Source organism: Rhinatrema bivittatum, chromosome 5, assembly GCF_901001135.1.
Source record: "Rhinatrema bivittatum chromosome 5, aRhiBiv1.1, whole genome shotgun sequence".
NCBI classification, from domain to species: domain Eukaryota; kingdom Metazoa; phylum Chordata; class Amphibia; order Gymnophiona; family Rhinatrematidae; genus Rhinatrema; species Rhinatrema bivittatum.
In genome coordinates, this window is record NC_042619.1 from 311369677 (window position 1) to 311394892 (window position 25216).

At 44.8% G+C, this 25216-nt stretch overlaps 1 protein-coding gene across 2 annotated transcripts in view; it reads left to right on the forward strand.

Annotated features, from left to right (window-relative positions):
* FAM178B (family with sequence similarity 178 member B) overlaps window positions 1-25216 on the forward strand; it is an 819452-nt gene that overhangs the window by 437322 nt on the left and 356914 nt on the right. For both annotated transcript variants that reach the window (XM_029604316.1, XM_029604317.1), the window contains one exon: window positions 2192-2300. In XM_029604316.1, coding sequence (XP_029460176.1) covers window positions 2192-2300 — 109 coding nt within the window. The remainder of the gene's footprint in view (window positions 1-2191; window positions 2301-25216) is intronic.

Consider the following 25216-nt stretch of genomic DNA (forward strand, 5'->3'; position numbering starts at 1 on the left):
CTTCAGAGCCCTCTCCCCCTGAGGAAAGACGACGCTCTCCTCCAGAGGATCTCTCCTTTATTAATTTCATAAAGGAAATGTCTGAAACGATTCCATTTCAGCTTCAGACAGAAGAGGACTTGAGGCACAAGATGCTGGAAGTACTCCAGTTTCTTGATGCCCCAAAGGAAATCATGTCTATTCCTATTCGTGAAATCCTAATTGACCTGCTGAAAAGGAATTGGGAGCACCCATACTCGGTACCACCTGTCAACCGAAAGACAGATGCCACCTACCTTGTCCAGACAGCCCCTGGCTTTCAAAGAACACAGCAGGATCACCATTCTGTGGTTGTGGAGTTAGCCCAGAAGAAGGCACAACGTTCTAAGCCTCATTCCTCCATGCCTCCAGGGAAAGAACAGAGGTCCCTGGATGCTTTTGGTAGGCGTGTCTTCCATGGCTCAATACTCATTTCTTGCATTGTTTCCTACCAGTTATACATGACCCAGTATAACAGGGACCTGTTCAAGAAGATCCAAGATTTCTCTGAATCTTTACCAGAACAATTCCAGGATCAACTCAATGCTCTGGCTCAAAAAAGGCCTAGATGCTGGCAAGCACGAGGTCCGTGCTACCTATGATATTTTTGACACTGCCTCCAGGATGTCTACAGCGGGGATTAGTGCAAGAAGGTGGGTCTGGCTGACATCCTCAGACCTACGACAAGAAGTGCAGAACCGGTTAGCAGTCCTACCCTGCGCTGGAGATAATCTCTTTGGGGACGAAATCCAGGAAACAGTAGCACATCTAAAGGACCACCATGAAACACTGTGCCAGCGTTCCTCAGTACCCTCTGATTTCTAAGTTCTAAGAGGACTTTCCGAAGGGACTCTAAGCGGCTTTCTTTCAAGCCACGGAGATATTATCCTCATGCCGCTTGAGGTCGTCCTTCCAGGCCTTACCAGAAGGGTCAGCCCAGGCAAGCCCAACCTCAGAAGACCATTTAGCCCCCGTTTGGCCATGCATTTTTGATGTTCGTGCGGCCAACCCCCCCGAAACTAATGCATGTTGATGAGCCTATTAGTCACCCGCAATACAGAAAGTAAAATGTGCGGCCAAAGGCAGGCGATAATTTCAGACGGCACCGGGCAAGTATACAGAAAACAGAAAAAACTGCTTTTCTGTACAGCCTCCAACTTAATATCATATTAAGTCGGAGGCCCCAAAAATTAAAAAAAAAAAAAAATCTGCCCGCGGGTTGGAAAATGGATGCTCAACTTTGCCGGCGTCCGTTTCCGAACCCGTGGCTGTCAGCAGATTCAACAACGAACACCGGTAAAATTAAGTGTGAGCTGTCAGACCCACTGACAGCCGCTGCTTCCGCCAATAAGGAGGCGCTACCCTAGCGCCTCCTTATTAGCGCGGGCCCTAATTTAAGTAAAGAATCGCGCACCCAGGAGAGGTGCCTGGGCGTGCGTCAGGAGAGTTGGCGCTCGCCTCGGAGCGCCGGCTCTCCCGCGGACTTTATTGAATGGACCTGTAAATAAATGCTCCACTGCAATCCTCAGCTTGGGACTTCCCGTATGTAATGGCTAATTTATCCTGCTTATCAATGGAAAAAGCAAGTTTGCTTACTGTAAACAGTGTTTTCCATAGATAGCAGGATGAATTATCCATTGAATTCCCATCCGCCTCCCTGGATAGTTGACTACATAGTTAGATTAACTCTGATATAAACTGAGAGACTCAGAAGACAAGGACCATGTGGGAACTCCCACACATGCTCAGTAGAGCTCAAAGCTCTACTAGCTTGGAGAACCGAGTCCGTTTGGTGCCACAGGATGACGTCACCCCATTGTAATGGCTAATTCATCCTCTTATCTATGGAAAATCTGTTTACAGTAAGCAAACTTGCTTGTACTGATTCATTTTTACTTATTCATTGTGATATAAGTAATAAAGAGGGTCTGATCTACCCCCAGAGAAAGAATAGTTTCTGTAGCAACTTCTTGTAATTTCCTCTAATGAATTTGGATGTTTATTCAGAAACATTTCTTCCAATCCCCATTTCCCATAGATCATAAAAAAACAATAAAATAAATTAGCACATTTCCTGTAAGATAGCTAGTCTAGGGATTGCCCTTTATCTTGCTGTACTATCCTAATGATGCTGATTAATCTCCCTCCACTATTTCTTCTTATCCTTCTATAGATTCCTGGGATTCAAAGCGAAGGCAGATGATGCAGGAAATAAAGAATCCAGCAAGCAAGAAATTGCTTATCAGTTTGTGTTAGCTTCCAATCTCAACAATATATTTAAGGTAGGAAACATGAATATTTAGCTTCATTTTATTATCTCTAAATCTAGCCTAAGTAGAATTAATCGCAGTAATAGCCCTGACTCAGAATCAAGGATGTCTCTAGCAAACTCTGTCTTTCAGCATCTCTGATTGTGCAGGAGTGCTACAATAATGGAAACAAATGTAGGGGGAGATTTTCAGAAGGATTTACATATATAAAACCCTGTGTATAAATGATCTTTTGAAAATCAGCCGGGGGCACAAGTACACAAAACCTCATTTTCCCTGTACGTACCAGGATCAGTCCAGACTGCTGGGTTATGCCTCCCCTCCAGCAGATGGAGTCAGAGAGAAAACTGAAAGCACCCCCTAGATATACTGGTGTGCCACCTACGATCCCTCAGTATTTCCTCTGACTCCAGCAGATTGAGAGGCATAACCTGCGGTCCTGTCTGTGCTGTCTAGCTTTCAAATTATTTACAGGTGTTCTTTATTAATTTATTAATTTATTTCTGACTAGATCAACTGGTTTATTTCTTTGTGTTTTAAAAAAAAAAAAAAAAGGAAAGTTATATTATATATTTAGTTTTTGTTCAAGTTCTTTCTGTTCCTTCTGTTCTGTGGGCGCAGCGTAAAGGCAGGCAGTGAGAGCGCTGCTCTGACTAATTTTTTCCCGGATTTGTGTGTCCCTTTTTGGTCCTGGGGGAGAGTTTACCGGTGGGCCGGTCACCCTCCCCCCCATTACAGTGTTACCGGAGTTTCACTCTGAAGGGGGCTTTCTTGTTGTTAAAAAAAAAATATATATATAAGGAAAGGGGGACATTTAAGTCCTGTTGGAGGCAGGCAGTGCCCTGACGTACAGTCCCAGCCTGCCGCGCTTCATACCTTGACCAGGGACTCCGGAGGGGGTGGTGATTCCACCCAGCGTCTTTTGGCTCTCCCCAGTCTAATCATTTTTGGCGGGCTTTTTCTTCACGGCCTCTGATGCCGCGTTCTTCGGCCTGCACGGCCTGCAGGAGGGCGGGGGCGCGACTCTCCCGAGAGGGTCTCTGCTCCCGCTGCATTCCCGGGGGCGAGGGACCCTCTCGGGGGCCGAGCGCTGCCCGCAGCGGTCCGACTGTGTCCTCTTCGGCGCGGCTGGGGAGGGTGTCCGGAGCTCGATCTTCGGCCCTGCCTCTCATCGAAAGTGAGGCGGCGGCCATCTTGGAAACGCAGCAGTCGCCTGATTCAGCGTCAGAGGAGGGGGATTCCCCTCCTCCCTCCCCGCCTGATTTAAGCCCGCGCAGTTGCTCTGATCTGGAAGCTCCTCGGGCCCCCCCCCCCCCCTGACAAGACCTGCGGCGGCCACGCGGAAATGGCCAGTGCCTTTCTCTTCAAAATTTGTGCTTTTAATGCACAAAGCCTTTTTAGAGGCTCAAGCAGGTTGGGAGCCAGATGACCCCTCCCCCTACAAAGATGCCTAAAGTGCTGCCAGTTCAGGAGAAAGCCGGGACTCAGGAGAAGGCAGGGGCTCAAGGGAAAGCCGGAGCGCGGGCTCTAGGGGGCACGGGTGGTCCGGCGGATCCGGACATCACCCAAGACTCGCCTGATGGCGCAGGGTCGGAAGTCCCCGATGCTCAGGGGTCTCTAGATGGGGATGACCCCATGGTTTTACTCCTGTTTGGAAAAGATGAGCTCAATTTTTTAATCCTTCATGTTTTGAAGGAGTTAGAAATCCCAGCGCCGCAGCATGAGGTGGATACTTCCACAGGGGATGTAGCGATGGCGGGTCTGAGGGCCCCTCCACAGACTTTCCCTTTTCATCCCAAGGTGTTAGGAATGGGACGTCCCGGAAGCATCCTTGCGCGTTAGCAGGGCAATGAATAAATTATATCCCTTGCCATCGGAGTCCTTGGAGGTCCTCAAGGTCCCTTCGGTGGACTCGGCAGTCACAGCCGTGGTTAAGCATACTACCATTCCCGTCACTGGAGGGGTAGCCTTGAAGGATCTCCAGGACCGGAAATTGGAAATCTTATTGAAGCGCATCTTTGAGGTGGCGGCATTGGGGGTCCGAGCAGCGGCTTGTAGTAGTTTGGTCCAGAGGGCCACTCTCCGCTGGATTCAGCAATTACTTACAACACAGGAGCTTCCGCCGGACGAAGCAGAACAGGCCAACTGTGTGGAAGCCGCGGTCGCTTACACTGCGGACGCATTGTATGATTTGCTACGAACCTTGGCCTGCACTATGTCATCGGCGGTGGCAGCTAGGCGTTTGCTTTGGCTCTGTCGTTGGTCGGCGGATGCCTCTTCCAAGTCGCGTCTTGGATCCTTTCCCTTTAAGGGTAAGTTGTTGTTTGGTGAGGAGTTGGACCAACTCATCAAAGACTTGGGTGATAATAAGGTATATAAGTTGCCGGAGGACAAGCCACGTCAGTTTCGTTCCTTCGGAAATACCCGGACCCGCTTTCGGGGGCAGCGCCGGTTTCGTATGGGAAGGGGAGAGGTCCCTTTCCACAAAAACAGCAGGGACCCAGGTCTCAACCTTGGACTCCTTCCTTTCGGGGCAGGCGACCTCAGCGATTGGGATCCTCGCAGAATTTCGCCACCGGCAAACCCGCACAATGAAGTCGTGCAGGCCCATTCCTCCCTTCCGTTCATCGGAGGTCGGTTGTCCCTGTTTTGGGAGGAATGGGTCAAAGTCACTTCAGACCAATGGATCCTCGACGTTGTTCGCTACGGTTACGAGTTGGAGTTTGCTCGGCCCCTCCGGGATCATTTTATGATATCGCCTTGCGGTCCTCCGGAAAAACAACTTGTTATCGCCCAAACTGTGAACCGGTTGCGGACCCTGGGGGCGGTGATGCCCGTTCCACCGGCCGAGGCCAGTTAGGGCCGGTATTCCATTTACTTCGTGGTCCCAAAGAAGGAAGGCACGTTCCGGCCAATTTTAGATTTGAAACAAGTAAACAAGGTCTTGCGCGTTCCCCGGATTCGCATGGAAACACTACGGTCTGTTATTGCGGCCGTCCACAAGGGAGAGTTTTTGGCTTCTTTGGATCTAGCCGAGGCGTATCTTCACATCGGAATCAGGGAACGTCATCAGAGGTACCTGAGATTCATGGTGTTGGGGGAACACTTCCAGTTTTGCGCCCTTCCGTTCGGGTTGGCCACGGCTCCGAGAGTGTTTACCAAGGCTCTCGTAGTAGTCGCGGCTTTTCTGCGCCGTCAAGGCATACTGGTGCATCCCTACCTCGACGATTGGCTCATCCGGGCAAAGTCGGAGGACTTGTGCAAGCGGGCGGTCCAGTTGGTAATAAAGCAGCTTCAGTCGTTAGGTTGGGTAATCAACTTTGCAAAGAGCCAGCTGGTTCCGAGTCAGCAATTGGAGTTTTTGGGAGCCCAGTTCAATACCCTGCTGGGCAAGGTATTCCTGACTCAGCAGAGAATGGTAAATCTAATGGTTCAGGTGCAGAACCTACTGGATCTTCCCTTACCCACGGCCTGGGATTATTTACAAGTCATTGGGCATATGGTTTCTACTCTGGAGATGGTGCCGTGGGCTTTTGCGCATATGCGTCCTTTGCAAAGGGCTCTTCTTTCTTGCTGGAACCAGAGGTCCGAGGATTACGGCCTGGAGTTGCCACTGATGGAGCTGGCCCGGTCTAGCCTGGCCTGGTGGTTCATCCCGGAACATCTCTTGCAGGGAGTGGACCTAGATCCTCCTCCGTGGATTGTCGTGACAACGGATGCCAGTCTGTCAGGCTGGGGAGCGGTCTGTCAATCCAGAGCGGTGCAGGGGACGTGGTCTCCTTGCCAAGCCTCTTGGTCCATCAACCGTCTGGAGACCAGAGCGGTATGTCTAGCCTTGCGCCAACTTCTCCCGATGGTGCAGGGTCGGGCGGTACGAGTTCTATCGGACAACGCGACCACGGTAGCATATATAAATCACCAGGGAGGCACAAAAAGTCAGCCAGTGGCTGTCGAACCGTCATTGTTAATGGCTTGGGCGGAGCGTCATCTATCCCGCATCGCGGCCACCCACATTGCAGGCGTGGACAACATTCAAGCGGATTTTCTCAGTCGACAACAATTGGACCCAGGAGAATGGGCGCTGTCGGCCGAAGCAATGGATCTCATCACCCTGCGTTGGGGGGTTCCGCGTCTGGACCTGATGGCGACTCGGCACAATGCAAAGGCGGCGCGTTTCTTCAGCCGCAGATGGGAGCACGGGTCGGAAGGAGTGAATGCACTCGTGCTTCCATGGCCTCGACACATCCTCCTCTATGTGTTTCCTCCGTGGCCCCTAGTAGGCAAGGTGTTAAAGCGCATCGAATCCCATCGCGGGCGAGTGATTCTCGTGGCTCCAGAGTGGCTGAGACGGATCTCGTCAATCTCGCGGATCTCGTCAATCTCACAGTGGACGGGCCTTTGCGTCTGGGGCATCTCCCAAACCTCCTTCGACAGGGGCCAGTATTTTTCGATCTGGCGGATCGCTTTTGTCTGGCGGCTTGGCTTATGAGAGGAGGCAGTTGAGGAAGAAAGGATACCCGGGAGCTGTCATTTCCACGCTTCTCCGTGCGCGTAGGCCTTCAACTAGAAAGTATTTGACTCATGGTGCGGTGTCTCCAAAATATCGCCATGTCGGGCTTCTGTAGCTCATATCCTTACCTTTTTGCAGGATGGATTGAAGAAGGGTTTGGCCTACAGTTCTCTGAGAGTTCAGGTGGCAGCTCTGGGTTGTTTGAGAGGTAAGGTTGAAGGATCCTCCCTAGCATGTCACCCAGATGTGGCCCGATTTTTACGAGGCGTTCGGAACTTGCGTCCTCCTCTGAGGGTCTCTTGCCCTTCCTGGAATTTGAACTTAGTCCTCAGAGGCCTCAACGCGGCCCCCTTTGAACCTCTACGGCGAACATCCTTAAAGGATTTAACACTAAAGGCGGTGATTCTGGTAGCCATCGCGTCAGTATGTCGGGTATCGGAGTTGCAAGCTCTTTCATGCAGAGAACCGTTCTTGTGTATTTCGGATTCTGGCGTGTCCTTGAGAATGGTCCCTTCCTTCTTACCTAAGGTGGTATCGGCCTTTCATGTTAATCAGACGGTAGAATTGCCTTCTTTCTTGGCAATAGAGCTGCAGTCTTCTCAAGGTCCAGATTTGAGACGTTTAGATGTCCGTCGAGTACTCCTGTGTTATTTGGAGGTCACCAATGACTTTCGGAGGTCAGAGCACTCGTTTGTGTTGTGGCAGGGTCCCAAGAAGGGCCTCCAGGCATCCAAAGTAACTATTGCCCGTTGGTTGAAGAAAGCTACCGCATCTACATACATTGGTTGCGGTAAGTCTGTTCCTGAGGGGCTCAAGGCACATTCCTTGCGTTCTCAGGCGACTTCGTGGGCTGAAAGTCAACTGGTTTCTAGCCAAGAGATTTGCAGGGCGGCCACATGGAAGTTGTTGCATACCTTCGCTCGACATTATCGGCTCGATGTTCGAGGGCCGTCCCCTGACTCCTTTGGAAGCAGTGTAATTCAAGCGGGACTCTCTGGGTCCCACCCCAGTTAAGTCGGCTCGGGTACATCCCAGCAGTCTGGACTGATCCTGGTACGTACAGGGAAGGGAAAATTAGTTTCTTACCTGATAATTTTCGTTCCTGTAGTACCAAGGATCAGTCCAGACGCCCACCGGAGACTGTTTTCACGAGAGTCCGCTCGAACTTCTTCCTGTAATTTTGATCCGGTAAGTGCTTACCCATTTCGTTTACTTTTGAGTTTGGTTAATTATTTACAGAATGTTAGTACTTGTTTTAAAGAATTTTTACTACTTGATCTAGTCAGTTTTCCAGTCAGTTGCCATATTTAAGGCTTCGCTCCTTTGGTGGAGGGGTGGGGGTTTTTTTCCATTTCCTTCTGCTTTGATATCAATTATACTGAGGGATCGTAGGTGGCACACCAGTATATCTAGGGGGTGCTTTCAGTTTTCTCTCTGACTCCAGCTGCTGGAGGGGAGGCATAACCCAGCAGTCTGGACTGATCCTTTGTACTACAGGAACGAAAATTATCAGGTAAGGAAACTAATTTTCCTTTATGCATTCTTCTGTGGAGGGCTACAAAATGTGTACTTGGGGGGGTGGAGTTGGAACGGGGAAGGGAGTTACATGCATACATTTGATTTTTAAAAGTATATGCATAAATCTACATGCACAAAGTTACACCAGCTCAGGAGCAGGTATAATGTTGTACATTTATGTCCACATGTGTACCTGGCAAACCTGCAAATTTTCAAAGTGGACTTATGTGCATAAGTCCACTTTGAAAATTGGGGATAAAATCTGCAGATAAAATGTATCTGCAAACTTTAACACTATGCAGTTAGTTATAAAATTATCCTCATAATTCATATTCTAGCTGCCAGTACCCAATGGCATAACAAATAAGATTTGGGGGTTTCAAAGTAAGTATAGAAAGGATATTGAACCTTACTTGAAGCTTAGTATAATGGTACTTATCCCACTGCACCAAAGGAACATTACATCTGTTGTATGTTGCAGAATTTCATGGTTTTTAATGAAGAAAAGACATATAGGCTCTGCAAATAGTTGACAGCAAACATTTTGACCCATTACTTATTCGTTAGTTTTGTATACTTTGATTTTTGTCCAATTACTCAGTACTGAATTTAACTGAAACTTGAAGATTATCGTCAAATTTAAGAATAATTGTTGTATGTATCTGAAATTGTCAGAAAACAGTGAGTTTATTATACATCCATGTGCGACAGAAAACACCGATACCATATCAAAATTTTGGAAGCTGTGTTCTGTTGATGCAAGAATGTGTACGTTGAGTGAAATGTGTAAGCTTGAAACTAAAGATGTAGAAATGAGAGTAAACAGGCTTAATTAACCAGTCTAGTGCAAATGACAAAGATTCCTTTATATTAATAGAATAGAATTTTAGCTTCCTACAGATTTTACATTGATGAATGACAGGATGCTGTCTGATGTTTAGAAGAGCAATCAATATTGTGTGCCTGGGAACCCAAACCCATCCAGGCCTCCTGGGAACAAGCAAAGCTCTTAAGACTAGTAATGATAAGCATCTAGTAAAAAGCCTAGTTATAGCAGCTGACTTTTAGTAAGCAAAATTGGAAACATGACAAGAAGAAATGGCTTAATATGTAAATGACACTGCTCTGTCCAGATATCTTCTCGAATTAATAAGGTTCCAAACTATTGTACTAGAATATCATTTTAAAAAGGGAGACTATGATAGAATGAGGCAGTTAGAAAAATTAAAAGAAGCAGATACAAAAGTTAAAAATTTGTATGAGGTGTGGACATTGTTTAGAAATACCATCTTGGAAACCCCAATAAAATATACTTCATGCATAAAACATGGTCAAAGGAAGGTCAAATGACTACCAGCATGGTATAATGGTGAGGTGAAAGAGGCAGTTAAAGCCAAAAGAGTATCATTCTAAAACTAGCAGACCTAAATAAAGTAAATAGGCAAGATCATAAGCTCTAGCAAATTACATATAAAGCAGTATTAAGACAGGGCAAGAGAGAATTTGAGAAAAAAACTCTCGAGAGAGATAATATCTAATAATATAATCTTTTTCAAGTACATTCAAAGCAAAAAGCCTGTAAGGGAGTCATCTGGGTCACTAGATGAGAGGAGTAAAGCAGTGCTCAGGGAGAACAAAGAAATAAAAACGGAATGAATTCTTTACCTCTGAAACATTTTTTGATGGTGATGATGCTGAGCAACTAAAGCAAATCTCTGTAATAATGGAGGATGTAATAGATCAAATCGACAAACTAAGAGTAACAAATCATCAATACTGAATGGTATCCAACCCAGAGTTCTAAAAGAACTCAAAAGTGACATTGTAAATGTGTTACTAGTAATCTGTAACCTTTATTTAAAACAGCCACAATATATGATTTCTTATTTATATTCCACCTTTTGTGACTGGTTAGCTATGTTTAGCCTGACTGAACTTTACCCTACTTGTGCTAATTATAATTCTGGAAAAGAGCCAATTTTAGTCAGGCTAAACCTTCCTCCCCCAGATGTCTCCTTTTCTCTCTTACCTTTATATATATATATATATATATATATATATATATATATATATATATATATATATTTTAGGAAGAGAAAGAATTGTATTCAGAATTATTTATTGTAATTCTTTATTAGTAACAATATGAAAATTATTACAAGTTATAATCATTTATTTTATAAGTATAATTTGTATAATAATCATAATCTTGTGCTCAGCTATAAGTATTATTAAAAAGCACAAAAGCAATATCCCAAATCAGTTCTCATATTCGTTTAGCCTGGGGAGAAGGTATGGAGTGACACTTAACGTAGTCACATGCCTCAGCAAATATGCTAGCCTTCTCCTTTTTCTCCTCTTTCAGCTCTACTGAATCCTTCCTCTTTTTTCCTTCACCATGCAGGGAGACTGCCTCCAGTTCGCTCATGCTGCTCTGATCACCCTGCCTTTCATTGTCTAAACCTTTCTGGAAATATTCCTCAGGATCTGCAATATCATAGGCCTGCAATATCATAGGCCTGCAGAGCTCCTGAAACATAAATCCAGTTTTTTGAATTTTCTCCCTCTGGAACAATAGTTATGAAAGATTTGAAAGCAACTGGACTCACAGAGGTCTCTAATTTATTAAGAACTACAGGTGTATATCCCTCTGCAACCTCCTCCTCAGGAGGAGCATTCTTATTTATCCCCGAAATGATAGGGAAGATCAACTTGGTGGGGGTGTAGCACTTTATGTCCGGGTGGTTATAGAGATCACTGGATAAAGATTATACAAGAGACTAAATGCTCAGTAGAATCTATATGGGTAGAAATCCCATGTATGCTGGGTAAGAGTATAGTGATAGGAGTATACTATCGTCCACCTGGCCAAAATGATCAGACAGATGATGAAATGCTAAGGGAGATCAGGGAAGCTAACCAATTTGGTAGTGTGGTAATAATGGGAGATTTCAGTTGCCGATAGTCCACAGAAGCAAACCTTGCACATAAGCAAGTACTCAGAAACACTGGTGCAGGTAAAGGAGTTCAATTCCATCCAATAGTTAAAGTTATTTTATTGTTGAAGGTTACAACTAGTTCAGTGCGGCAACTCCATTCAAGGTGACAGTAAGTGATTTAAAGTCCCCCGACACGGTCCCGTGTTTCGCGGTGGCTGCATCGGGAGGGAGCAGATCAAGTTTTAATCTACAATATAACAACAAATATATATAAGTAATGGAACACAGTGGCTGCTGGACAAAATATAAAAGTACAGTTACATACCTTTTAACATGAACTCAGGAGCGCAAGTGCCCTCAAACTTTGACAGCCATTTAAAGAACAAAAAGAGCGCGAAAGGGAACTCTCGCGAGATGCTGTTGCTGACAGGACTACACATGTGAAGGGAATGACATATTAGCAGCGCTTTCAATAAAATAAGTGCCATTCTATGTCTTTGTTGAGACCTTTAGGGGAAACTGTGTCAAGGGTAAAGATCCATCGTTGCTCCCTCCGACCAAGTATACCGGCGAAGTCTCCTCCCCGGTGGGGGCGCGAGACCACCTCTAACACCAGGAAGGAGAGAGCAGCGATGGAATGGCCAGCCTGGAGCCAATGAGTTACTAAAGGCTCATCTACTCTAGAGGACCTAATGTTGGAGCAGTGCTCAATAATGCGTGTTTTAATCATACGTGTGGTCTTGCCGATGTATAAAAGAGAGCAGGGACATTTCACAACGTAGATAACTCCTCTGGTTGTACAGTCTGACTGGGAGTATAATTTGAACACACGTCCCGTCCTGGGGTGTATAAATTCTGTCACTGACTCCGTGTGACTGCACATAGTGCAGTGGCCACAGGGCTCATGTTGGCCAGTCAAACAAAGTTGATTATGAGTGGGTGATAATGCTGTGTGTACAAGCCGGTCCCGTAAATTGGTGCCTCTTCTAAATGTGAAGCGAACGGGGCCATGGAATAGGTCCGTAAGGGAAAGAGCTGACCAATGTTGTTTTATCATGTTTACTATAGTTCTCCCTACAGTGGAGAAAGGGAGGATACAATTATGGGTGATGTCATCAGAAGCTGTAGGTGGTGTAAACAGCCATTCCTGCTGTGTGTACAAGCCGGTCCCGGTTACGGGACCGGCTTGTACACACAGCATTATCACCCACTCATAATCAACTTTGTTTGACTGGCCAACATGAGCCCTGTGGCCACTGCACTATGTGCAGTCACACGGAGTCAGTGACAGAATTTATACACCCCAGGACGGGACGTGTGTTTCGAAGCGGCCTCGGAGGGAACTTTTCTTTGCCCTCCCCCCACCTTCCCCTGCCTAACCCACCCCTCCGGCCCTATCTAAACCCCCCTTACCTTTGCGTGCGTTGCCGGCAGCCCCGCTCCGTCCTCCGGTCCCGGAGGCTGGTCCAGAGGCCTCGACCACGCCCCCGGGCCAGCGCCACGCCCCCGGGCCCGCCCCCGAAACGCCGGGGCCCGCCCCCGAAACGCCGCGTCGTTTCGGGAACGCCCCGGACACGCCCCCTCCCTCCCCTTTTCGAAAGCCCTGGGACTTACGCATGTCCCGGGGCTTTACGCGTGCCGGCGCACCAGGGCCCTGCGCGCGTAAATCCGGAAGGATTTACGTGCGCGGGCCTTTTAAAATCCGCCCCAAAGAGTTTAATTGGTTATTTCAACCATGTCCTACTGTGCCTTATTTTTACACAGTATCAAAGATTCACAAATCTTTATTACATCCGCCGAATAGGCCTATTGTTTCTGGCATTGGATCTGTGTTCGAACCTATTGCGAAGTATATTGATCGATTACTCCAACCAGTGGTTGTGCGGGTACAGTCCTATGTTAGAGACTCTATGGATTTTTTGGGATGTATGGAACAGGTACAATTAGATCAAGTACAATGGTTAGTTACAGCGGATATATCTTCTCTTTACACAGGCATTCCTCAATCACAAGCCCTGCTGATTGTACAAAAATTGTTAAATGAGGTAGTGTCATCTAGCAGGAAGTATAATCTGCTGATACAACTGGTTGAACTGGTTTTAACTGAGTTACTTTAGATTCAATGACATCTTCTATAAACAAGTTAGGGGTATTCCAATGGGTTCTCCATTGGCCCCTACAGTTGCAGGATTGTATGTGGCGCAATATGAGGCACAGTATATATACCCTTCTAGATTTTTTGAATATATTAAGGTTTGGAAGCGATATATAGACGATTTGTTTTTCCTGTAGAAGGGAGATGAAGCCTCTTTGTTAAGCTTCCAAAGGTATATGAATCAAAGTGATGTTTACTTACAGTTCACTTTTGTTAGAGATACCATCTCGATTGCGTTTCTGGACATGTTGGTCACTAAGGGTGATAATAGCATTGAAACCACTGTATTTAGAAAGCCAACAGATAGGAATACACTGCTTCATGCCACGAGCTTTCATCGAAGAAAACTCAAAGAAAATATACCATGTAGGCAGTTTTTGAGATACAGAAGATTGTGTTCTTCTATGAAGGAATATAGGGTTAAGGCTCAGGAACTTGCTGATAGATTCGTAGAACGTGGTTATATTAAACAACTCATTAAGAAGGAGTTTAAGCATGGCCTTTATGCGAATCGAGATAATTTACTAAAAGTACAGCATAGAGAGAAAATTTCAAGAATAGTTTGCACGCTCCCTTATTCATCTAAAACTACAGCTATAAAACATAGCATATTGAAACATTGGCCTGTATTATCATCTTTATCAGGTTTTACTGATCAACCCATTTTTGCCACTAAAAAGGGTAAAAATGTAAGAGATAGGTTGAAAAGAAGAAAGGTTTCAATAGTTGATACTCGGCCTTGTGGCCAGTTTCAATGTGGCCATTGTTCAGTTTGTTCCAAAGTTTTACAGATTCAACAATATCAGTTTAAGTTGTCTGCCCCTGTGCACTGGTATATGTCGGCCATACCAATAGAACTATAAGACAAAGAATAATGGAACTAAAGAGTTGTGAACATACTAGAAAAGAGTCAGCTCCATTAGTCAGCCATTGGTTACAGAAAACACACAGTGTAGATGACATAAGATTTTTTGTCATTAAGCAGTGTCAAAATTCTGAAGGTGACACACAACATCGTTTAACTCAGTGGGAGCAGAAATGCATCTTTGATTGGCAAACTTTGATACCCCATGGGTTAAATATGGAAATAGAGTGGGCAGCCTTTTTGTGAATAAGTGCATTAGAATACGCTCTTCCCATAGCGTCTTTCTTGGTTGATCCAGCTATAAATAAAGTAGGGTTGTTGGGTGTGTTATATTAGTTGTATGAATGTCGTGATAGTATGTAGGTTTGGTGAGTACAGTATATAGTCTTTGGTTGTATGATACGTTTGGTGGGTTGAGGGATAGTGATTTTTATGAATGGTCAGTGAATGGTTGTGTGGGATCGTATAGTAAGTTTGAATGCTTGTATGATATGTCTGATGAGTTGGTGGACAGTGTATGGACAGTGAATGGTCGTGTTATGTTGTATGTGTATTGGTGTATATGGTGAGTTATTAATGAGAACAGCATGTACGTCTTGACATCATGGTTATACGTCAGACGTTGGGTATGTATGGGGTTGTATTATTCTTGTATGGTTAGAGTTAGTGTGGCATGCGTTTGAATGGTGGAATGAAGTTAAAATTTGAGTGGTTAAATATATTAGGTTGTGAGTGTTTGTATTTTTTATTTATTTATTTATTTATTTATTTTTTAATTTGGTTTGATATGCTGGTAACGTGCGATGACGTCATGGCTTGTGTCCCATGTATGGGACGTTGAGGCGTGCGGCGCACGGTGTTAGGGCGGTGGTCGCCTGTAACTTGCTTTAAAAGTGAAGGGAGAGATGCCATTAATCACAGCGATTTTGTGGCGCAGATGGGCGTTTGAATTAAATTTGAGATGGACAGACTTGGAAATGGACTTTGTTCACAAGGAATATCATTCAGGAAGTTGCTGTGCAGGTATGTTATAGGTTTGATGTAGGGAGGAAGAATTAGGCATAGGCTTTTGCTTTGAGACACAATGTGGCTTGGTGCTTAGTTTGTACGTTTGGTGTTTTTTAGGTTTATGAATATCAATAGTGAAGACAATATTCTGCATCCTGAGGTATATTGGCTTCGGAAGAAATGGGATACATTTGGTGGCAGATTTGATGTATATGGACAGCCTGGGAAAAAATTGAATTACAGATGCTTTGTGGTAAAGTTTATTATACATTTTTTAAGGTAAATGTGTCTTAGTCGCTAGTTCTAGATGAAAACTAATTTAGGTTTGTTTTCTCAGTGGTTGTCGTCCCCCTGAGGAAGCAGACAGATGTGAAACAGGGGCCGCTTGTTGGGGTCAGACCACATTGATAACATGCAATCAACATTATGAAGGAGGGTTGCCCAGAAGGGAAGAGACCAATACAAGGAAGTTATCTCGATGAAGACAAATTGAGGATATATAAAAGTGGTGTATATTATTATAGGATTATGTCTTAACATGGTGAAGATGGGCGAAAGCCAGGTATAGATTGTAAGTGGTTAAAACCACAGGGAATCCATGTGTATGACATTGTATTAGGATAATGAAAATGATGTTTTTAGAGTTTGAATGAGTGTGTGTGAGTGTTTGTATTTTAGGACAAATTTCCTAAATTATTCAAAAATTTGAGATAATAAAATTGTATGCTTTTCTCTTATAAATTGGTATGATTAACATATAAAATGGAATATATAAATGGAACATATAAATGGAAAACTGAACAAAACATGACAACCAGACCAAAACAGTGCGTACAGAAGATTGTATGATTTTACCTGTATGTAATATCTCTTGAGAATATATGATTGTGATCTCAAACCATAGAGATTATCAAAGAGTCTGTAAGATGTGCAAGAAAAATAATATTGAACTTATGGACACAATGCCTAAACACTATATCGAGAGTATAACTACAACAATAGTTGAGGCCAATGACTATTGTAAGTGAACTCATTACAAAATCAGTGTAAAACCACTACACAAGGGCATAAAGATAACAGCACAATATTGAACTTAAAAATAAAAAATGCGTGAAAAATATGACTAATACAAATTTAATCAGGAGTATAATTGCCACAGTAGCTGAAATGATAAACATTAGAGATACGCTCTCTAAATAGTCAATATAGAGGACCTGCCTACATGACTATGCTTACCTAAAAATGGCTGCAATAAACAATCAAAAATAAAAAATAGAATAGAACGTTCAATAGAGCGGCAATGCAGTATTTTTTAGTGAGTTCACTTACAATAGTCATTGGCCTCAACTATTATTGTAGTTACGCTCTTGTTATAGGGGCAGATTTTCAAACGGGCACATGCGTAAGATACACGCGTACCCCCCCGAAAACCTGCCCCAAGTTCCCCCTATGTTAAATAGGCTCGGCAGCGCTCGCAAGCCCCCAAGGGGCTTTCCTGGGGGGCGTGTCGCGGCGGCGTGTCATCCGGGGGTGGGGCCGCGGGCGTGGTTCCGGGCCGGGGACATGGCCAAGGCCTCCGAAATGGCTCCCGGGCCAGGGAATCACGCAGCCGGCGCGCGCGAGTTACGCCTGCCTGAGGCAGGCATAACTCTTCAAACAAAGGTAGGGGGGATTAGATAGGGCTGGGGGGGTTGGTTTAGGTAGGGGAAGGGAGGGGAAGGTGCGGGGGGTGGAAGGAAAGTTCCCTCCAAAGCCGCTCCAATTTCAGAGTGGCCTTGGAGGGAATGGGCGCAGGCTGCCGATTTTGCACAGCCTTGTGCGCGCCGACCCTGGATTTTAAAGGATACGCGCGTATCTATTAAAATCCGGCGTACTCTTGTTCGCGCGGGCGTACTTTATTAAAATCTACCCCATAGTGTTTAGGCGTTGTGTCCTTAAGTTCAATATTATTTTTCTTGCACATCTTACAGACTCTTTGATAATCTCTATGGTTTGAGATCACAATCATATATTCTCAAGAGATATTACATACTGGTAAAATCATACAATCTTCTGTCACACCGTTTTGGTCTGGTTGTCATGTTTTGTTCAGTTTTCCATTTTATATGTTCCATTTTATATGTTACCATTTAAATATGAATATGATTTTATAATTTATTTTTGTATGTCCTGTACGGTTAAGTTATATTTGATATTTGTGTATTGTAGCCCCTGAGGCAGCCCCATCGTGTGGGCGAAACTCGGCCTGAGTCGGGCTTTATATTGGATGAACGAGTCTCCATAAAACCGGCACGATAAGACCTGGTCTTGAGTGTCGGTATAGTAAAAGAAGTTAAATAAATAAACAAATAAATAAATAATAAAGATTCTAAATGGACATTATTTGGCATCTAATCCACTTTGTTGCCCCTACGGCTTTCTTAGATTGCTTACATTCAAACTTAAATTGTAAGCCCCAGTGGGCTTACAATTTAAGTTTGTACCTGAGGCAATGGAGGGTAAAGTGACTTGCCCAAGGTCACAAGGCGTGACAGTGGATTTTAGACAGTGCTGGGGAGGAGCCAGCTATCATTGTACATGCGGGCACCAACAACATAGAAAAATGTGGGAGGAAGGTTCTGGAAGCCAAATTTAGGCTTTTAGGTAGAAAGCTGAAATCCAGAACCTCCAGGGTAGCATTCTCTGAAAAGCTCCCTGTTCCATGCACAGGCCCCAGAAGCAGGCAGAGCTCCGGAATCTCAATGCATAGATGAGACGATGGTGCAAGGAAGAGGGATTCAGTTTTGTAAGGAGCTGGGGAAACTTTTGGAGAAGGGGGAGTCTTTTCCGAAGGGATGGGCTCCACCTTAACCAGGGTGGAACCAGACTGCTGGCGCTAACCTTTAAAAAGGAGATAGAGCAGCTTTTACACTAGAGCAAAGGGGAAAGCTGACAGTCGCTTGGAGGGAGGTATCTTCAAAGGATACTAATCATGCATTAGAATTAGGGCATCCCAACAGTGAGGTTCCAATAATAACAAAAGTAGTCCAAGAGCCTGTAATTAAAATCTCACCTGAGCTAAAAAATTCCAATTTATCCCTATCAATTAAAAAGCAGAATGAAAATACAAACAAAAAACAAACTTTGAAATGTTTGTATGCTAATGCCAGAAGTCTAAGAAGTAAGTGTTATGTTTTGGTATGGAAGTAAACCCTGGGCCGAGGTGAGAGATGACTCCACCCACAGGGAGGAGCCCTGTGGGCCTCACCATCGGTAGGCGTGGTCTCAGAGGCTTGGGACACAACTGTAAAGAGACTTTATTATTAAAGGAGAGAAAAGGCAGAACTCGAGGAGAGGGGTACTGCAGTTAAAGAGTAGTTCTTGAGCAGAACCTGAGGAGCGGGAACTGCAGTAGAGAAACAGTCCTTGAGCAAGGATATGCCCAGGGTGATACTTCAGAGGTAGAAGTTCAGTAAAGGCCTGCGGAGCAGGAGATGCCAGACAACCTTCTCAGTAGTGGAGCAATTACCTCTGATGTGCCCATCCGGTAGTGGCCCGCAGGTCTGGGTATGCCAGACAATCTTTCCCAGCACGGAAGGAATTACCTCAGGTGTACAGATCAGATAGTGACCCGCAAGCAGGTATGCCGAGGATGACGGTACAGGTGGAGATACGGAGGTAGTCAGAAGTATGGAAGCTCAGAAGGCTCAGATGATGTTGAAGCAGCAATCTGCAGCGCAGAGAGTGGTGAAGTGAATCCCGCTGAGAGGTACGCGGTAGTAGCCCGTGGTATGGGGGACACTGCAGGGAGTTCTGGAAGTATTCACGAGACGTGGTTCTGAAGGAAGTCCTGAGAAGTAGAACAAACAAGAGTTCAAAGGCAGGAAAGCCCTCCAAGGAGCGGATAGCCCAGGAACATGGAAGAGACCCCTAGGAGCAGATGTTCAGAGCGTTTCCCACAGCAAGCCAGGAACAGGAACCGAAGGTCCAAGTAGGTGGATTCAGCAAAGAGGAAATTCCTTGCAAACTCGTTAGTGTATCGGGCTGGTCTGCTTAAGTACAAGTAGCAAGACTAAGTCATCCGGAGGGGTTGCCCCCAAGGTTCCCTCCATGACATGCACATAGCTGGCCCTTACGCACACGTGTGCCTATGTGACTCCAGAAGCAAGAAGGCGGTCAGCAGCAGTCACGCCGTCCCGGGAACGCCAGGGAGGTCAGCGGTGACTGGTGGAAGCTGTCACTCATCCCAGATTACATGGTGTAGCGAAAAAAGAGGGACGCATGAGAGGTCGCAGTCATCTGCGACCGACGGATGCAATAGTAAGATGGGAAAATTAGAATGTATAGCAGTGAATGATGACATAGACTTAATTGGCATCTCAGAGACATGGTGGAAGGAGGATAACCAATGGGACAGTGCTATACCGGGGTACAGATTATATCACAATGACAGAGAGGAGCATCTGGGAGGCGGGGTGGTGCTTTATGATGGGAATGGCATAGAGTCCAACAGGATAAAGATCCTGCATGAGACTAAATTATTCTTAATAATCCAAGTTATTCTTTCCTTGTTAAATGTAAAAGCATTCTTACATGCTAGTTAATGTTATTCTGTAAACCGAAGTGATATGTAATCTTCTACATGAATTTCGGTATATAAAAATGTTAAATAAATAAATAAATAAATAAATGCACAATCAAATCTTTATGGGAAGAAATTCCTTGTGTGTTGGGGAAGAGTATATTGATAGGAGTATATTACGTCCACTTGGCCAAGATGGTGAGACGGACAGTGAAATGCTAAGAGAAATTAGGGAAGCTAACCAAATTGGTAGTGCAGCAATAATGGGAGATTTCAATTACCAAATCCAAAATTTCTCTTATTATATAGCCCCACGATTAAAATAATCTATAGCTAGAACACGTGGTGCAAGAAAATTTATCAATTTGTGATGCTGTGTATGACAATACTTATATATACTTAAGATATGAATTTAGGGACCATCATACCACCCACTGTGCTTACAAGTTAAAACTTGTATCTCATGCACTTCATTGGGTCACTTTTAATCATTGGTCCGAATCGGCTAGCATTCCAAAAATTCAATTTCAATTTTTCATTTTTTTGTTTTTTTCAAACGATATATGTTAAAAATAGACTTCCCTTTTGTAGCTGTCGGGGTCAATCGTCCGACGCGCGCGTTTCGCAACACTGCTGCTTCAGAGACATGAGTTTAAACTCTCCTGATCCAGCACTCCCCTCCCGTTTCATTAACGGGGATATGAACAGGTCTTCTGCGATGTAAATTCGTTCAGACAACTTTAAACGATGCTGTAGGTCCTTTAGAGTTTCGGACCCGACGCCATTTCTCCGCTCCAAGTTTTGGCCAACTTAGAGAAGAACTTAGAGAAGAACTTGGCCAAAACGTGGAGCGGAGAAATGGCGTCGGGTCCGAAACTCTAAAGGACCTACAGCATCGTTTAAAGTTGTCTGAATGAATTTACATCGCAGAAGACCTGTTCATTTCCCCGTTAATGAAATGGAAGGGGAGTGCTGGATCAGGAGAGTTTAAACTCATCTCTCTGAAGCAGCAGTGTTGCGAAACGCGTGCGTCGGACGATTGACCCCGACGCGCGCGTCGGACGATTGACCCCGACAGCTACAAAAGGGAAGTCTATTTTTAACATGTAAATTCGTTCAGACAACTGCTCACTCGCTCATGGTTCTGTCCCAGACACTCTCAAACACGCGGTAGTCAAACTCCTCCTTAAAAACCCCTCCCTAGACCCAAAAGACCCGTCCAACTTCCGCCCCATCTCTAACCTCCCATTCATTGCCAAGCTACTCGAAAGAGTTGTTAACTCACAACTCATAGACTATCTCAAAGACCATATGATTCTCCATCCCTCCCAATTTGGTTTCCGAAAACATTTCAATACCGAATCACTACTCCTCTCCCTATCCGACTACCTCCTCAGAGGCATGGGCCAAGGCCACAGTTACCTCCTTGCCCTCCTCGATATATCAGCAGCTTTTGACACCATTAGCCACCAGCACCTACTGTCACGTCTCGAAAGTATTGGCATCTCAGGCCTTGCCCTTGCCTGGTTTACATCCTTCCTCTCAAACAGAAAGTTCTCTGTTAAAATTGGTAACGCCACATCTGCCCCACAGCCCTTACAGCAAGGAGTCCCTCAAGGCTCATCACTTTCGCCCACCCTCTTCAACGTCTACATCACCCCCACTCTGCCAACTCCTCTCTGAGCTCAAACTTAAGTTCTATCTTTACGCTGATGATGTACAGATCATCATCCCTATTCACAATTCTATCTCCGATGCCCTAGAACACTGGGAAAACTGCCTTACAGCTATCAACTCCCTGCTCACTGACCTCCATCTTGCCCTTAACACAAACAAAACGGAACTCCTACTTATTTCCACCCAGTCCTCCCCTTCCCTCTCACTGTCTAACAACCCTAAGCACAAACTCCTATCAAAGCAACCTTTTGTAAAAGACCTCGGAGTACTCATCGACCACCAACTAAGCATGAAGAACTACGTCAACTCTATACTTAAAGCAGGCTTCTTCAAACTTAAATGCTAAACTTTCAAAAGGGAAACTTTGATAAAATGAGAAAAATAGTTAGAAAAAAACTGAAAGGAGCAGCTACCAAGGTAAAAAGTGTGCAAGAGTCATGTACATTGTTAAAAAATACCATCCTAGAAGCACAGTCCAGTTGTATTCCACACATTAAGAAAGGTAGAAGAAAGGCAAAACGATTACCGGCATGGTTAAAAGGTGAGATGAAAGAGGCTATTTTAGCCAAAAGATCTTCATTCAAAAATTGGAAGAAGGATCCATCAGAAGAAAACAGGATAAAGCATATAAGCGTTGGCAAGTTAAATGTAAGACATTGTTAAGACAAGCTAAGAGAGAATTTGAAAAGAAGTTGGCCATAGAGGCAAAACCTCACAGTAAAAACTTTAAAAAATATATTCAAAGCAGAAAGCCTGCTAGGGAGTCAGTTGAACCGTTAGATGATCGAGGGGTTAAAGGGGTACTTAGAGAAGATAAAGCCATCGCGGAAAGATTAAATGATTTCTTTGCTTTGGTGTTTACTGAAGAGGATGTTGGGGAGGTACCCGTAATGGAGAAGGTTTTCATGGGTAATGATTCAGATGGACTGAACCAAATCACGGTGAACCTAGAAGATTTGGTAGGCCTGATTGACAAACTGAAGAGTAGTAAATCACCTGGACCGGATGGTATACACCCCAGAGTTCTGAAGGAACTAAAAAAATGAAATTTCAGACCTATTAGTAAAAATTTGTAACCTATCATTAAAATCATCCTTCATACTTGAAGACTGGACGATAGCAAATGTAACCCCAATATTTAAAAAGGGCTCTAGGGGCGATCCGGGAAACTACAAACCGGTTAGCCTGAATTCAGTGCCAGGAAAAATAGTGGAAAGTGTTCTAAATATCAAAATCACAGAACATATAGAAAGACATGGTTTAATGGAACAAAGTCAACATGGCTTTACCCAGGGCAAGTCTTGCCTCACAAATCTGCTTCACTTTTTTGAAGGAGTTAATAAACATGTGGATAAAGGTGAACCGGTAGATGGTAGTATAATTGGATTTTCAGAAGGCGTTTGACAAAGTTCCTCATGAGAGGCTTCTAGGAAAAGTAAAAAGTCACGGGATAGGTGGCGATGTCCTTTCGTGGATTGCAAACTGGCTAAAAGACAGGAAACAGAGAGTAGGATTAAATGGACAATTTTCTCAGTGGAAGGGAGTGGACAGTGGAGTGCCTCAGGGATCTGTATTGAGACCCTTACTTTTCAATATATTTATAAATGATCTGGAAAGAAATATGACGAGTGAGATAATCAAATTTGCAGATGACACAAAATTGTTCAGAGAAGTTAAATCACAAGCAGATTGTGATAAATTGCAGGAAGACCTTGTGAGACTGGAAAATTGGGCATCCAAATGGCAGATGAAATTTAATGTGGATAAGTGCAAGGTGATGCATATAGGGAGAAATAACCCATGCTATAATTACACAATGTTGGGTTCCATACTAGGTGCTACAACCGAAGAAAGAGATCTAGGTGTCATAGTGGATAACACATTGAAATCGTCGGTTCAGTGTGCTGCGGCAGTCAAAAAAGCAAACAGAATGTTGGGAATTATTAGAAAGGGAATGGTGAATAAAACGGCAAATGTCGTAATGCCTCTTTATCGCTCCATGGTGAGACCGCACCTTGAATACTGTGTACAATTCTGGTCGCCGCTTCTCAAAAAAGATATAATTGCGATGGAGAAGGTACAGAGAAGGGCTACCAAAATGTTAAGGGGAATGGTACAGCTCCCCTATGAGGAAAGACTAAAGAGGTTAGGACTGTACAGCTTGGAGAAGAGACGGCTGAGGGGGGATATGATAGAGATGTTTAAAATCATGAGAGGTCTAGAACGGGTAAATGTGAATCTGTTATTTACTCTTTCAGATAGTAGAAAGACTAGGGGGCACTCCATGAAGTTAGCATTGGGCACATTTAAAACTAATCGGAGAAAGTTCTTTTTTACTCAACACACGATTAAACTCTGGAATTTGTTGCCAGAGGATGTGGTTAGTGCAGTTAGTATAGCTGTGTTTAAAAAAGGATTGGCTAAGTTCTTGGAGGAGAAGTCCATTACCTGCTAGTAAGTTCACTTAGAGAATAGCCACTGCCATTAGCAATGGTAACATGGAATAGTTTTTGGGTACTTGCCAGGTTCTTATGGCCTGGATTGGCCACTGTTGGAAACAGGATGCTGGGCTTGATGGACTCTTGGTCTGACCCACTATGGAATTTTCTTATGTTCTTATGGTGCCATCGATGCCCATGTCGATGCCATTGATGCCTATGTAGATGCCATCGATGCCCGTGGTCGTGCCACCGATGCTGTCGATGCCCGTCTCCATCCATCAATGACGTTGACGCTCACGTCGTTTACATCTGTGTCCTATCGATGCGGCCATCGATTCCGTCAATGCCGGTATCAATTTCCCGATGCCATCGATATCTATTCGATTCTTTGATGGCACATCATTTCCATCGATACCTATGCCGATGCCGTCGGTGCCTCCATCAGTGTTATCATTGCTGTGCCCCGGGCCATCGACATTTTTTCATCTATATTTTTGACGATACCTCGAGGCTACTTCTATGCCGCCATCGATACCGTCAATACTGACATAGCACCTACACGCAATGCCCTCACCTAAACACAGTGCTCCATGCTTTGGATTCTTAACTAAAGCCCTGTATCAGCCTACAACACTACATAGTGCCAGGAGCAGTGCAGGCATGCTGACAGTCCGCCACCGACGCCATTCAAGACAGCGAGGGCATCCACCTCGGCGCTGGGGAAAGACCGGGCCGAGCAATATCGCTACTGCCATCGCCACTGGTCCACACGGTACTGGCAGTCCTCGGTGTTCCAGAATGACCAGATCGAGTTCCGAGGAATTCTGCACTGCCATCACGATACATCGAGCCGCTGCAAACAGGGCCGGGTTCATGAGTCATAATGGCTCCCCTGTACCTGAGGCATTCCCCACCGACACCAGTGCAGGGTTCTGACCCTCCACAAATTAGTGTGGTAGCGTCAGCCGCGCTCAGCCTGTCTCCTCTGTACCTCCACTACCATACCAGGTTACAGAGTTGAGTGGATGCCTGATATCCACGGAGCAATCGATCTTTACCAGCTCGTCCTTCTGCGATCCACGACAGATGGTAAGTACTCACTATAAATCTACTACCTGGGATTGCTGTTAACTACCATAAATCCCTTATAGAACACTTCTGGACACCACAGTCACAGCAAATGTCCTGTCCAACAACTGCGCAGACATTCTGACAAATTCCTATATGTCTCTGCACGCATACAACATAACCTCA